Source organism: Dipodomys merriami, unplaced genomic scaffold, assembly GCF_024711535.1.
Source record: "Dipodomys merriami isolate MVZ:Mamm:240054 unplaced genomic scaffold, mDipMer1.0.p SCAF_392, whole genome shotgun sequence".
NCBI classification, from domain to species: domain Eukaryota; kingdom Metazoa; phylum Chordata; class Mammalia; order Rodentia; family Heteromyidae; genus Dipodomys; species Dipodomys merriami.
The window spans coordinates 571,432-586,603 of NW_027205515.1; the positions used below are offsets into that span (position 1 = coordinate 571,432).

The window sequence follows — 15,172 nt, forward strand, 5'->3', positions numbered from 1 at the left end:
GGAGATGAGTTTCATGGATACCCAGCTGTGAAATTCTTCTCCACTACAAAAAAAAAAAAAAAAAAAAAATGGAAGTGGAGTTGGGCGTTGGTGGCTCACTCCTGTAATCCTAGCTACTCAGGAGGCTGAGATCCTCAGATCTCAGTTCAAGGCCAGCCTGGGCATGGAAGTCCCAGATTCTTGCTCCCATTAACCAGCAAAATGCTGGATAGACAAATGGCTCAAGTAGTAGAACATTAGCTGTGAGCAGAAAAAAAAAAAAAAAAAAAACCCACAGAATCACTTATTTGCACGGTCATCTGGGCTGTGGCATATACTTTTTTTTACCCCTCCTCTACCCTTGCCCAAATGCTCACAAGGGGAAAATGTGTTAAAACACTGGTTGGGCAGAAAGGTAGCATGGATGTTTTTATAGGATGGATTTATTATAGGATTGCCCTCATTCAGAATCTGGATTTTAAAATTGTGTTGAATCCTGGATTTCTAACAGCCTGAGACTGGAGGGGACTGACACATCTACCTCAATCTCCGAAGGTGATTTGGAAATTATTTGTAATCCCTTTGCCCCTTCTTCAGTTAACCAATACCCCTCTCCCAAATAATCAGTCAGAATCCAGTAATAGTAATCAACAGGTTTTATTTTCCTAGAACTGAAATCATCTACTGGTTTTCAGAGCTAAACTTCCAAAGCTACAGTCAGCAATTTTTCATCAGAGCCCAAGAGAGAGGCAGGGGTGAGAGACGAGAGACGAAAGAGGCATAGAAAAACCACTAAAAGAGACTGGGAAAGGGCACTTCCCTGTCCTCTCAGTAGGTTACAAATGAGATCTGGTGACAACACTGAGGGAACCAAGTCGGGCTATGTGGATGGGAAATGACACTGGAAAGAACACCAAAGCCTGAGCAACACAAAGGAAGTCATCAAGCCCCAGACAGAAGGGAAGCCTCCCAGTGCACCTCAGAAATGGGGGCAACTATGGGAAGAAATGAGCTGAATGGGAGTACACAAAGGGTTTGGGGAAAGTTAATTTTTTTTTTTGTAATTTTCTTTTATTAAAAACATTTCCTAAAAAATTTGTCTTTTTCTTTCCGTCTGGGTGATACATATATATATATATATATATATATATATATATATGTATATATGTGTGTGTGTATATATATATATATATATATGTATATATATATATGTATATATGACTTTTAGGCTGGCCTTGAACACTGTGGGAAGAAGGACTAGGGCAGCTAGAGGTCAGGTCTCTCTAGGTGATGCCATCTTTGGCCCCAGAGACAGAGGCTTAACACTCTCACCCAGATGGGTGATGTCAACTCTCAGATCTCAGGTCCTTGGCCCAAACAACTTGAAAGCCCCGAAGTCTTTTGATGATGAACAGCATTTCCCAAGGTAAGGAAAAGAATGGGTGTTACCAATCACCAAGTATATATGGAAGGGAGCCCCCTCCTCCACAAGCTGTCCTACTTTCCATGAATCCAGTCAACTGGGAAATAGATGTGGAAGTAAGAGACAGGTGCTCAAGAGATGCTACCCTTCTGTCCTCCTCCTACAATTTGAGAACTGCCCCTCTCAAACCCAGAAAACCACTCTACTGTTTGCACTCCATCCTTCCCACTCCTACCCAATCACAACCCAGGGGTCCAGAATGACTGGTGGAGGAGGGGGAGTGTCAGAGAGAAGCTCTGGAAAACAGCTTCAAGCAGGAAGGGACACAATGGCCTCATCTCATCCCCCAAAGCAGAAGACTTGCCCTGACTCATATCACACAAGGGTGCAGGGACCTGGAAGTGAGGCCCAGATCAATCTCCAGGGGGCTGGATTTAAAAGTGGGGAGAGTGAACAGAGGAGGAGAGCGGGATGGATGGGAAAAGGGTTCTCAGTTTGCAGGCCATGGCCAGTTTCCCCAGTAGCACCCAGACAGCAGCAGGAACGGGGTAGGGGCTCCTCTTGAAACATTGGTGGCTACAGGCTGCAGGGGAGGGTTGGAAGGAAGGATTAATGGTGTGGTCTGGGCCTCGCCCCAGCCAGTGACAGTCTCCTGGGAGCTCCCACCCCACCTCCCAAGAGGCTGACCACTTTGACCCTTCTCTTCCTCTCTGTAGGTGGCTAGACCCTTCAGCCCACTGGACAAAGCGACTAACTCACCTCTCATGATCTCTGATGCCCTGGGCCTCAGCATCTTTCTTGGTGGCCTCTTCCTCCTCTGCCTCTTCCCCTGGAGGAGGTCCCCGGCCAGAGCTCGGTTCAGACGGGGTGCTGTTCTTCTCTACCTCCACTGGAAGGGGCCTCTCTCCCTCTAAGGTGGCTGCTTCCTTCTCCTCACCTTCAGGGTCTTCTGCCTCCTTGAGACGTTTAGGGGAGTCCTAGGCAGGATTGGCAGAGAGAATGTGGGCTGAAGCTAGAGAGGAAGAGAGTCAGCCACCTACTTACATCCCCTCCTGTATCCCTCAGGGGCTCTTTCCTGGGTTGATACCTAGATAGGCCATCCCCAGCCCATTAGGAGCTAGAATGCCTTCTTCCACACCTCATCTTCTCACCTGGGGACTCCTAAAACTATACGCAGGATTTCTTTCTCAGGCTTATCTCTCTGCCCTGCTTCTGTGGGGCTGCCCTGTGAAAATGCTGAGGATGACCAGCCGGGCCCCCCCCCCCTCCCCCCCGCAGGTGGTACTTACCTCCAGCAGGTCCCCGGCTCTCCTCTTCAGCGCTCCCTTCTCATTCTTCTCCTTGGTTGGCTCATCAATGACCAGCTTCCCTTCCTCATCACTGCTACCCTCCGCATTGCCCTTCTTATCACCATCACCCTCGGTGGCCTCTGGCTCTGGATCAGGCTCTTCCACACGGCTCTTTTTCTGGGAGGACTGCAGCGAAGATGGCAAGAGGCTGAGTGGCACGAGGGGCTGTCATGCTGCACCCCACCCAGACCACCCCCTCAGCCACTCGCTCCTTCCTTTTCCCACCTCTCCCCCGCCCCCCACCCAGGTGCCCAGTCTCACAAGTGATTTGAGACCCACCTCTGTTGGATTAGCCCCGGGGTAAACCCACTGGCCGGGCAGGCAGGGCTCTGTGCAGGAGGGGGGAGGGCTGGAGCAGGAGGCAAAACCTCGGGTCAACTTCTCCCAAAGGGAGCTGGGACCCTTTCCCCGCCAACCCCCGCCCCCCACCCTCCCGCCTTGTCCTGCCCGGCTCACAAGCACCTCCTCCTGGAAGCCTTCTTGAAAAGAATAAGGCCATGTCCTAAACGCCTACAGGTTCAACATAGCCTGTCTCCACTTACCGCCTCCATCCTGTTCTTGCCCCCTAAGCCACTGTCTGACTGGCCCCAGACCTCAACTACTGTGACATTCCCACAGTCCCAGCCCTCTGAAAAAGCCCCCCCCCCCAAAGTCCTGATGTGCCTGAAGGCTAAGTGTCACCTGTGGGCCTGGGCCCTCCCCCAGAGCCCATGCCACACCCGCCTCCCAGGAGTGTGTCTAAGGTAGATGGCAGCTCACCTGGTAGCCTGAAGCCTTGACAGTAGGGTTGTTCTCGATCTCCCACAGCCCCTCGCTGAACCCTTTCCTCTTGTTGGGCTTGCCAAACTTCTCCTTGGACTCCTCGTAAGGGAAGAGGTCTTTGGGGCCCAGGAATGCCCTGGTGAGAGATGGGAGACTGTGCTCTCAAGCCCCTCACTGCCCATGAGCTACAAGCCCAACACCGAAGGGCACCGCCACCACCTCGCCCCAGAAGAGTCCTCTTGTGAGGTCCCCCCCCTGTGCCCCTCTAGCCCTTCACTCACGTCTCATGGGTCCCAAAAAAAAAGACTTGGTATTTGTTGGCTGTTGATTTCACCGCAGCCTCAGGCATCTCATCAATCTGGGGTGAAATGGGGGAAGCGAGTGTGAGCTGGAGTCCAGAGGTCTTTAGTCTGGAGCAGAGCACCACCCTCTCAGGCATGGTAGTTCAGGTAAAGCCAAATTGAGCAGACCCCAGAGATTCCCCATGTTTGCAAACCATTTTTGGCAGAAGACTTTGGTTCAAATTAAGTCAGACATGAAAGTCTAACAGAAAGACAAAAGAATCCAGGAATCCCTCCCTCACCTTCACAAACCACAGCATACCCTTTCCCCCAACATTCCAAGTCCTGGCCAAACTTCACTTCTCTGCTACCACCTGGTCCAACCAATGCTATCTCTTTCTTAGTATTGGTTTTTAAGACAAGGTCTGTGTAACCCAGGGTGGCCTCCAACTCGGAATCCTCCCAGTTCAGCCTCTGGAATACTGGAATTAGTTGTGCTGCACCATGCTCAGGTCCAAGTTTTAAATGTTGACCTGAATTTAGCCAGGAGCCAGTGGCTTATACTTGTAATCCTAGCTACTCAAGAGGCTGAGATATGAGGATCTCAATTCAAAGCCAGCCAGGGAAGTGGAGTCTGAGACTTTATCTCTTTAACCAGCAAAATGCCAGAAATCGAGCTGTGGCTTAACTGGTAGACAGCCAACCTTAAGCCAAAAAACAAAACAAAACAAATCCCAAGGGACAGCACCTAGGTCCAGGCCCTGAGTTCAAGGAACCCAGTACTGTCACAAAAGGAAAATAAAAAGTTGATCTGAGCATTTCATCCTCTTCTACTACTATACCCTTCTTCTCTCACGGCAAGATCTGAATTGCAATTCTGAAACTAATAGTGCTTGACCTTGGGTAACCTTCTGAACACCTCTTTGCCTGTTTCCTCATCTGTAAAAAGGAGAGTCACAGCACTTGTCACATGACTGAGAGCTAAATGACTGGAACTTGGCATGTAGTATGTCCTACAAATGTTGGTTATCATGGGTCCCTCCCAGGATCCTGGCTTTCTGTTCTGGCCACACTGTTCTTCAATCTCTCACACTCACTAACTCCTGACCAGCCTCCCAGCCTCAGCTCCTTATAACTTCCTCCAAACAGCTTCCCCATCTCCTGACCCTATCGGCTCTCTGAGGAAAACTCTCCTAGCACCTCTCCTTCACACTTGCAAGTTTATACTGTTTCATATTACTACTTGATTAATGCCTATGTGGACTATTCCCACCCCAAACTCAGAGACCAGAGTACTGATTTTATTTTTTTCCCCAGACTGGTCAAAAAACTTACACGGCCCAAGCCGGGCGCTGGTGGCTCACGCCTGTAATCCTATCTACTCAGGAGGCTAAGATCTGAGGATCGCGGTTCAAAGCCAGCCCAGGCAGGAGAGACCGTGAGACTCCTATCTCCAATAAACCACCAGAAAACCGGAAGTGGCGCTGTAGCTCAAGTGATAGAGCACTCGCCTTGAGCTGAAGAGCTGAGGGACAGCGCCCAGGCCCAGAGTTCAAGCCCCACGACCGACAAAAAAAAAAAAAAAAAAAAACTTACACGGCCCAGGCGCTGGGTGGCTCACGGTTCAAAGCCAGCCAGGCAGAAAAGTTCCTGTGAGACTCTTATCTCCAATTAACCACTTAAAAAACCAGAAGTAGTCGGCGCCGGTGGCTCACGCCTGTAATCCTAGCTACTCAGGAGGCTGAGATCTGAGGATCATGGTTCAAAGCCAGCCCAGGCAGGAAAGTCCTTGTGACTCTTACCTCCAATAAACCACTAGAAAACTAGAAGTGGCGGTTAAGCCCAGAATTCAAGCCCCACAACTGACCAAAAAAACAAAACAAAACAAAACCCAGAAGTAGTGCTCAAAAGTGCTAGCTTTGAACACAAAGAGGCTCAGGATAGCACTCAGGCCTGAGTTCAAGTCCCACAACCAAAAAATCAAAACAAAACAAATTCATAAGATTGAATTTGAGACCCTCCCATGTCAGCATCTCAAGTGTTTGGATCACAGTAGTGTCCCATTACACCCGGTTCTGGTGCTTTTATCTCCAGCACACAGTAGGCACCCAATATTACTTGCTGTATGAGTCTAGACACAAAAGCACAATCTCTGGCTGAAGTGGAGGAAGAGGCCAAAGGGCTGCCCTATTTGATTCTTGGCTCCAGAAGCAGTTCCAAAAGACTTCTGGGAACACTTTGAATGTCAATCCTTTTATTTTTACAGATGAGGAAACTAAGCCAGAAAGAAATGATTAATATAAAGCAACAGGGCAAATGATGATGAGGGCAAGGTCTCATACTTTATCTGACTTGATTCCCCTGACACACTTGTCCTGACCCAAGAGAAGCCCCTGTGTCCAAGATGAGACATGCAGAGGTCTGAAGTCAGAAAAATAGAGCTAAAAGGCCTAGCCAGTCTCAGATCAGATCTGGGAAGCCCAGACCAAGCAGAGATGAAGGTTGTGGGGTAGGGACTACAATTCCCAACAACACTTGCAACAGCCCCAGCAGCCCAGCTTCCTGCCCGGGCAGAGGCCAGGTGGCCATGTTTACTGGGGCCCCAGATACAGGCAGGAGAGAAACAGTCAAGTCAAGGCAGTGATTTGCAGTGTCAGGAACAGGAGGTGATTGAAGCCTGCAGAGACATGGAGGCTAGGTGGATGGGAATGAACCCAGACACACCCAGAGCAGAGGTGGAGCTTGGGCATAAGTCTGAGGGGCATCTTGCCCCAGAGCTGAAGTCTTCAGGCTCTGGGCACCTCCCCCTTGCCCCATGGCCTCTGGGGACAGAGGTCCAGCTCCTCCCCCCACCCCCCCAGAAATGCCCAACACAAATTGGGCCCTCCCTACATCAGGAGAGCTGGGGTGTGGGAGCAGGGGGTGGAAAGGCATGCAGTTCCCCCCACAAACAGGATCCCCATCACCATGACAACCCAACCCCGCCCCAGGGCCACTCAGCAACCAGGAATGTGACTTCCCCTCCCCCCAAGCCCTCTATCCAGATTCAGGAGGAGGGGACACTAACACCCATCTCCAAGCCTGAAGTCTGGCACCTGGGTTCTGGGCTATGCTAGAAACCACTAAGACTGGAGAGGCTGGGGTGGGGGAGGGGGGTAAGAGAATGTGCTCAGGAAGCCAGACCAGGGGAGTAGGGGTAGGGGTAGGGGTAGAGGTTGGACCAGACACCTGGCTCTGGTTACCAACTATCTCCCCACCTTCCTTTCAGAGGGGGAAGCAAAAAAACAAAAAAGGCCTCCAAGGACTTAAGAGATCCTAGGAGACAGGCACAGGACAACAGGAAGGCTCTTCGGCAGGCCTCTCTCTTAGGTGGATCTAAGGGGCTGGTGAGGGCTGGAAAGCTGTTAAGACTAGAACAGCCCAAAGTTTTGGTCTCATCATTTTCAGTGCCCACATTAATCTAGTAAACCTACGATAAAAGAGGAGAAACTTAGGAAGAAGGTGTAGAATTGGTGAAGGGTTAGAAATGAGACATGAGCTCTCCAGGAGCAGACTGAACACATGGCCACCCCAGCTTCCCACAGGAAACAAACTCAAGATCTCTGGCAGATCTCTAAACCTGAATGGTGGGGCAAGAGACCCAGGAGGCCACCAGCTGCCCAACCCCATGGGCGGAGAGAAGCCTGGACAGAATTAAAAATAGAACAAGACATACTTCCAGCTACATAAAAGAATGGGTGTGGAGGGACAAGGGTGGAAGACAGAGCCTAGGCACACAGGCATCTTCCCCAAAAGGGCCACCCAACCCCCTCAACCTGACTGTAGGTACCTGTGGGAAGAATCAGTAGAGGCACTATTTCCTCCTAATTGGATTCTCAGCCTCTCCAAAAGGGAGGAGAAACTGGGAGAGTGTGAGGGAAGGGGTGACAACAGTCCAAAAAGAAATGTACCTACCTAATTTATGTAACTGTAATCCCTCTGTACATCACCTTTATAACAAGAAAAAATTTAAAAAGAAAAAAAAAAAAGGAGGGGTGAAGTCTCTTTAGAGCACTTCCAGCCCAAAAGCTACAAAGGAAGATGTTTTCCTTGCACTTAGAAGAGCTTTTCTTTCTAGATGTGGAGACTGAGGTCTCAGGGGATCCCTGTGCCCCAATACAGATATTGCCTTCCAGGTGGTGCCTTTATGTCCAGGCTAAGTGGATCAGGGTGGAGCCAGATGTGCTGCTCACCCCACCACACCTCTGCACCAGTCAACAGAGAAGGGGGTTCTGCAACTATTTCAGGGATCCAGGCTGGGGCCTAAAGTCCTCACTCCCACTCCATCAGGCAGGTCTGAGGAATCTGAATTGTTCGGGTGGGGAGTGATAGCTGTCTGAGTTGCAGACCCAAAATAGGCCCAGGGTCACCTCCCCAGTACTTAGGAGGGCAGAGGGAAGGACAAGCACACGCTGGAGGCAGGCCAAGGTTCGACCACCACACCCAGGGCCAGGCTGACCTGACCCAGGAACCGGAAAGTCCAGGGTAGCAAGCAGTTCAGGCAGTTAGGGGTAGGAAGTGTGGCAAGCCCGAGGGGCAAAAAGAGGTGGGGGAAGGGCAGAAGGAGGTCTAGGATCTTTCAGAGATTGTGAAACTGAAGTAGAGAGAAAAGGAAGGAACCTGGGGGCAAATCCCTGAGTTTTGTAAATTAACCATTTAAGTGCCTAGAGATCTGCCACCAAGTTAGAACTGAGGAGGAAGAAAGAAAAGAGAAGGTTAAGATGGAGTCACACCATCCCTCCAGGCAGGCCCTGCTACCACGTGGCCCCAATGTCTGAACTCTCCCATCCTGTTCAGCAGCAAGGACACAGTTGTTTTCATGGGGTTGAGGGTTCTGCTAGTCTCCTGGGGTGACTCCCTCCTACCTCAAGATTTCAGGAGAGCCTGGGCCTCTCAGGCTCTGCCACCCTAGGGACTAAAACAGTCCAAGGTGTAAGTGAGGAGACTTAGCCAAGTCTGTTCTTTTGGGACCCAAAGGGGGATGCATCTGGGAGGCAGGTAACAGCCTTGGGTGTACCCCTCTTCCCAACTGTCACAATCAAGAGCCAGAGCCAGAGCCAGGCAGAGTGTGGTGTCCTATCTCTTTAAGATCTTGTCTGACCTCCACATCCCAACCCAACTTTATCTGAAAGGTCCAGGCCTCAGTAGAAGAAACTTTACCTCCTGTTTTACCCTTCTGCCTGGTGGCCAAGGGTAAAAAGGAAACGAATGGCATCTTCTCCAGTCCCAGGGCCACCAGAAACCTGAGGGCCTTCCTCAGAGGGCCACCATAGATCCAGTGTGTCCCTACTTGTTCTGTTTCTTACCTGATACAGAAGGGGTTCCCTAAAACCCACATCTCAGCTAACACCTCCTCCCAGGCTTAGCTAGCCTCTGGACTTTGTCTCATCCCCAGGAGGGAGAATCAAGGGAGACCTGGGTCCAGTTCTTCCTCAGCCCACCAGACCTTGGTATTTGGACCAAGAAGCCAGTGGGATCAAAGGGTGCAGTGTAAAGTACATGAGTGTTTACATGGCACACACATGCACACAAGACTGCTTCCTCACACTCAGCCCTCTTCTGAGGTCCTGAAAATGAGCCCTGCTTCTCTGCTGACTCCCATGCCAGAGACCAGACTTTAACTGATACCTGAATCTCAGACAACAAGGAGCTCAAAGCTAATGCTGCTAAGGCATGCTCCTCAGGCAAGGGTGCACAAGAGTTTCTTGGATTTTTTGACACCCTGAACCAGGACCCAGGTAAGCCTGAGGCAATTTCCTAAACCTAGAACAGTATTAGGTCAGATGAATAGCCAACTTGGCCCTTTTTTTTTGGGGGGGGGGGGGGGTCCGGTCGTGGGGCCTGAACTCTGGGCCTGGGCACTGTCCCTCAGCTTTTCAGCTCAAGGCTAGCGCTCTACCACTTGAGCTACAGGGCCACTTCCGGCTTTTTTTCTTTTTGTTTATGTGGTGCTAAGGAATCGAACCCAGGGCCTCAGGCATGCAAGGCAAGCGCTCTACCACTGAGCCACCTTCCCAGCCCCCCAACTTGGCTTTTGTGAAGAGCACCCAAAACTACAAGGCAGTCCTGCCACCTTCCCTCCTCCTTCCCCCCACCTTTCTACCCTCGGATTTCAATCTACAGAAGTCCTACACTCTGGGGGGCTGAGTCATGCCCTCACCCAGTACCAAAGGCCCTTCTGCATCAACTCTGAAATGCCAGAAGAGCGGCCCATCCCACATGTCCATTCTCCTCCAGCAACCGCCAACTCCCAACCTCCCTTACTTCACCATTCAGTCCTTTAGGGGAAAGGTGATAAACACTCAGGGCCTGGCTTGGGGGCCCCACCCTCCCACCTGGCCAGGTGCTTAAAGGGAGGAGGCCCTTTGGTTGGCGGGCTGAGTTAACCACATGGCGGACTAGGGCTTTTCTGGCGGGAGATGCTCACGGGAACGGGGGTGAGGGAGAGCAACTCATCCCCCCCTCTTCTCACCCAAAGGGCAGTCTGGACCACTTCCCAACCCCACATGGGGCCCTGCCAGCCGCCTTCGGCCCTAATTTGAGCTGGTGGCATATGGAAGATTATTAGTGTGTGTGTGGAGCTGAGGTGTTGACGGGTGGTGGTGAGTTTTCAAGCCAGGTAGATCCTTAGACCACTCCCAACCACTCCTCGACCCTCCCCCCAACTTCAGACCTTTCACAGGTCCCAAACCAAAGTTTTCGAGAAGCGAACTCCGCCTCCTAAAATCTAGTTTTCTCGGGGCTAGGACCATTCGTAGCCATTGACCCAGGAAGTTTTAGCTGGTTGTTTTTTTTTTTGGGGGGGGGGGCTGACAGTCAACGGGGAAGCTGGGGACCTCAAAGGGGTCCCAAAAGGGGGCTGGCGGTAGGAGGAGCCACACGATCGGTCCCCAAAACCCTGACTGCGCTGCTCAAGCCTCGGCGCGGGTGGGGGCTGGGGGCGGAACGGAGCACGCGGAGCAGGGCCAGAGGTGACCCGCGCCCTCAGATCCCCGCGTGGCGCACACGCCTCGACGCGACGCCGCCGTACCCGCCAGGTGTCGCCGCCCCCCCCCCGCCCGCCTCCATTATATAACCGCCGGGTGGGCTTGAGGGCGACAGGGAGCGTTGGGGAGGGGGACCCAGAGACCCCTGCCCTCCCCCTCCGCCCGCCCGCGCAGGGAGTTCCAGCCCTCCCCGCTGTTATGCAACCCCAGGGGGACAGGGGGGCGGCGGGCCGCTCTGCTCACCCGGGCCGGCCAGTGTGGATAGCCCTTCATCTTGGCGAACACCAGGTCCCCGCATTTGTACTCCTTCTGCCGGTTAGATCGCGACATGGCGGGGCTCCGGGCGCCCCGGGCTCCGCGCCGGGCCAGGAAGCGCGAGCCCAAGTTTGCGCGTGCGGCGGCGGCGGCGGCGGCGGTGGTGGCGCCGCTCCGCTCCGGCCCTCGCGCAGCCCCCGCCTCGATGGCGGCCCCCGGCCCGGGCTCCGGCGCGGCCACGGCGTCTCCGCCCGCGCGCCGCACAGACGGGGCGGGCGTGGATCGAGGCAACGCTCCGGCGCGGCGCGGTGGGTGCGCGCTCGTGAGGTTGTTTGTGTTTGAAATTCAATTGCTCCCTCTTCTGCGCGGGGCCTCTTCCTCCACCCCCCGCCCGGTCCCTCTCCTGCGCCCTCCTCCCAGCCCACTCCTCCTCCTCCTCCCTCCTCCCCCCTCCTCCTCCTCCGCCCCCCTCCCGCGGCGGTTTGATGCGCGCAGCTGTTGGACGCCCAGAGCCTGCCACGGCCGGGCGCCCAACCTGGAGCCGCCTGGCGGCGCGCGGCGACACAGACCCGAAGAGCCGATCGCCGAGCTCACCGAGCGGGCTTTGTGTGCCCGCTGTCGGTGGGTGCCTGCCCGCCCGGGAGGAGTTGGCGCCGGGCTGGACGGAGCGGGCCCCAGCTCCTCCCCCGCCTGCTCCGCGGGGCGCCCACCCTCGCGGCCCGGTGCCGCGCCTCCCCATGCTGTGCTTTATCCCAGTCCACAAATACTCGCCGGGCACCCGGGAATCCTGGAAGCTTACAAGATGCGGGGCGGGAGGGGGCTGGGGGGGGTTGGGGGGGGGATGAGCGTAACGCATGGACGCTTCACCCCCGCTCCAACCGAGGTCCTCTCTGGGCCTCAATGTGCTTATAGTCTGTGGTGTGACTGGAGACGCCCGAGATCTGAACCCCACGTTTGGAAGTGAAGCAGAAGCTTCAATTTGATAGGAAGGGTCCGAGGGGCTTTCGCACTAAGGGGCCACATTTTAAAGTGGGGTGCTTTTAGATCTCGGGTTTTTTTGTTTGTTTGGTCTTTTTGTGTGTGTGCGCGCGCGTGTGCGTGTGTCCTGCTGCCTAGAAAAACAGTTAGGCTTCCCCTAGTAAACCTCCTAAGGTTGAACTCGGTTCTAGTGGGAAAAGACCCGAAGGCCTTTAGATGGAGGACTCTGGCGTTACCTCTTGGGGGTTTGGAGCTGGGGAGAGTCAGGGAGGGCTTCACAAAGGTCAAGACCTTGATCTAGGGTCTAAAGAATGAGTAGGATGTTGCAAGGATTCAGGGTTACTACATTTCGGCCTAGATCACGATAGAGCCAAAACTTTATTGTAATTCCATCTTTTATTTGCTGTCAGTGTATCCAAATTCTATACACCATATAGCCTTTTAGAAACCAGACATTTGGATCTTAGCATATCAAGTCCTTAAAATTTTGCAATTAAGCTAACTTTAACTAGGTAAAGGTATGCATTCCCCTAAACTGCAAATTTGGCCAATCCTGTTTCAAAGCATATGCAAATCTCTGTGGAGGGAAATGTGTCTTCTATCCAAAAGGTGCTTGTCCACATTCTACCCGTTGTTCACAAATGAGAACTTGTGCAGCTCCCTGAATTTCTCTAAGCCTTGGTTTCCTAGCAATACCTGGGGCACCAAATGGCTGAGTTCTGTGTAACAGCCATCCTTATGCCTATGGCAGTGCATTTCTAAAGCCTTGCCCATAAACTGGGGTCTCAGCATAGTTCTCCACTATAGGAATTCCTCTAGCCCTGGCCACAGAATACCAGGCCATTGACATACTGGGATAGTCTGCAAGGTCCTGTTGCAAAAAAGGAGCCATGTAGACCCTCAGCCATAGACTTGCCGATTTATAGCAAAATCAGACTCTTGCAACCAAACAACTAGATTGTGGTTGGTGTTTACAGTGCATTCAGTATGAACTGCAGTTGCGGTAATTGCGTACATTGTCAGACTAATGCTGTTCTGTGTTATTGTTAGGAGAGAACCTTGTCACAAGTCCTTAAAGAAGTTTCAAGAGCAAGTCAAGTGTCACAACAGACTTCCTTTTAGGGTCCAGGTCAGTATTGTAAATATGAACGTTCCCCTGTATTTTTACACTTTTCCAATAGAGCACACCTTATTTAGTTAAATCTTAGGAGTTCTACCTATTTCTTCCCTTTGTTTATTACAAGGCTGAGGATTGTAGCCATTAGTAGAGAGCATTTGCCTACCACAAGAGGCCCTTGATTTGGTCCTCAGCACCACACAATAATAATAATAATTAAAACATAAATTCTTGTTAAAGCAAATCTCTTGGGCCTCTCTTTCAGCCTACCATTCAGATGCCTGTTGCAGTAATACAACCAAGGTTTCCTTTGTTGCAATAATCTCTGAGGCCTTGGTTGCAATTTAATATCCAAGTTCTCCTTACATCATCAACCAACTCACAGCTGCCCCTAACAACCAAGCCAAGAGCCTCAGAGGGTCAGTTACACAGGTGGACAGAAGCCTGGTTCCCCTGGGATTCAAGTCTCCCTTTGTGCTTTGCAGACTTTAATGTGCAAACAAAACACCTGGGAATCTTACAATTCAGTAGGTTTGGGTTGGGGGGCCTTTTTTTTTTTTTTTTTTGCTTTGCTTTTGTGTGTGAGTGTGTGTGTCTGTGTGATGGTACTGGTCTTGAACTCAGGTACTATAACATAGCTTTTTTACTCAAGGATGACACTGTACCACTTGAGCCACACCTCCCCTTCTGGATTTTTGCTGGTTAATTGGAAATAAGAGTCTCTTAGATTTGCCTGGCTGTGCTTGCTTAAACCAGGATCCATCCTCAGATCTCAACTTTCTGAATAGCTAGAATTACAGGTATGAGCCCCTTTATCCAGCTCTGGTTTGTGTGCCTTTCTAACAAGTTCTAGGTATTGTGACTACCTCTGTGGCTACTGTTTAGAACTGCCAGTTGAGTAAGAAGGATGTAAAACACCAGTCACAGGCCCCCTAAGCTACCAACCTTGTGTGAAACAAGTTCACAGATGTGTCCATTTTTGACTGTAAAATAGGATTGGCATAAAGATTAAACTGATGTGCTTCAAGTACATTGAACAGACATAGGACCCTAAAAAGTGCTGGATAAAATTGATTTTCACTGCATTTATGATGTAATTATTATGTTAGATTCTTTTTTTTTTTTTTTTGCCTGGGCTGGCTTCCAACCATGATCCTCATATCTCAGCTTCCTGAGTAGCTAGGATTACAGGTTTGAGCCACTAGTACCCAGTTTATATTAAATTTTTTTGTGAGAAGTATGCTGGTACTAGGACTTGAACTCAGGGCCTGGGCCCTGTCCCTGACCTTTTGTGCTCAAGACTAGTGTCCTACCCTTTGTGCCACAGCACCCCTTCTGGCTTTTTGGTGGTTAATTGGAGAAAAGAGTTGTACGGACTTTATTGCTGGCTTTGAACTGCAATCCTTGGATCTCAGCCTCCTGAGTAATTAGGATTAGAGGCAATCGTCATAAGTACCTGGCTTATATTTGATTTTATTTTTTGCCAGTCCTGGGCCTTGAACTCAGGGTCTGGGCACTGTCCTTGAGCTTCTTTTGCTCAAGGCTAGCACACTACCACTTGAGCCATAGCACCACTTCTGGCTTATTCTGTTTATGTGGTACTGAAGAATTGAACTCAGAGCTTCCTGCATGCTAGGCAAGCACTCAACCACTAAGCCAAGTACTTTACCTATATTAGATTTTTAAAAGTTTAAAATTTTAGTGCTGGTGCCAGGTGCCCATGGCTCAGGCCTGTTATCCTAGGTACTCAGGAGGCTGAAGTCTGAGGATCGAGGTTCAAAGCCAGCATGGGCAGGAAAGTCTGTGAGACTCTTTTTTTTTTTGTCGGTCGTGGGGCTTGAACTCTGGGCCTGGGCACTGTCCCTCAGCTCTTCAGCTCAAGGCGAGCGCTCTACCACTTGAGCTACAGTGCCACTTCCAGTTTTCTGGTGGTTTATTGGAGATGGGAGTCTCACGGTCTTTCCTGCCCGGGCTGGCTTTGAACCGCGATCCTCAGATCTCAG

At 51.5% G+C, this 15,172-nt stretch overlaps 1 protein-coding gene and 1 long non-coding RNA gene across 2 annotated transcripts; one reads left to right on the forward strand and one right to left on the reverse strand.

Moving 5' to 3' along the window:
- Positions 1-620: 620 nt before the first annotated feature.
- Hdgf (heparin binding growth factor) lies at positions 621-11,480 on the reverse strand. Its single transcript, XM_069990219.1, has 6 exons — positions 11,063-11,480; positions 3,795-3,871; positions 3,511-3,649; positions 2,692-2,877; positions 2,162-2,379; positions 621-1,985 (listed from the first exon to the last, which is right to left on the reverse strand). The coding sequence occupies exons 1-6, from the start codon at positions 11,147-11,149 to the stop codon at positions 1,979-1,981; spliced, it is 714 nt and encodes a 237-aa protein (XP_069846320.1). The 5' UTR covers positions 11,150-11,480; the 3' UTR covers positions 621-1,978.
- An 85-nt stretch (positions 11,481-11,565) lies between these two features.
- LOC138805425 (uncharacterized) lies at positions 11,566-13,907 on the forward strand. Its single transcript, XR_011365535.1, has 3 exons — positions 11,566-11,695; positions 13,103-13,181; positions 13,822-13,907. It is a non-coding gene; the product is annotated as an uncharacterized lncRNA (long non-coding RNA).
- Positions 13,908-15,172: the final 1,265 nt, after the last annotated feature.

What these genes read in the sequence shown, in the direction of transcription:
- Hdgf (XM_069990219.1), bottom strand. Translation starts at nt 11,149, where the DNA reads ATGTCGCGATCTAACCGGCAGAAGGAGTACAAATGCGGGGACCTGGTG. An exon ending in ATCCACACTGGCCGGCCCGG is followed by an intron (nt 3,872 to 11,062) that starts GTGAGCAGAGCG and finishes ATTTCACCCCAG; the next exon opens with ATTGATGAGATGCCTGAGGC. An exon ending in TCAAGGCTTCAGGCTACCAG is followed by an intron (nt 2,878 to 3,510) that starts GTGAGCTGCCAT and finishes TCTTCGCTGCAG; the next exon opens with TCCTCCCAGAAAAAGAGCCG.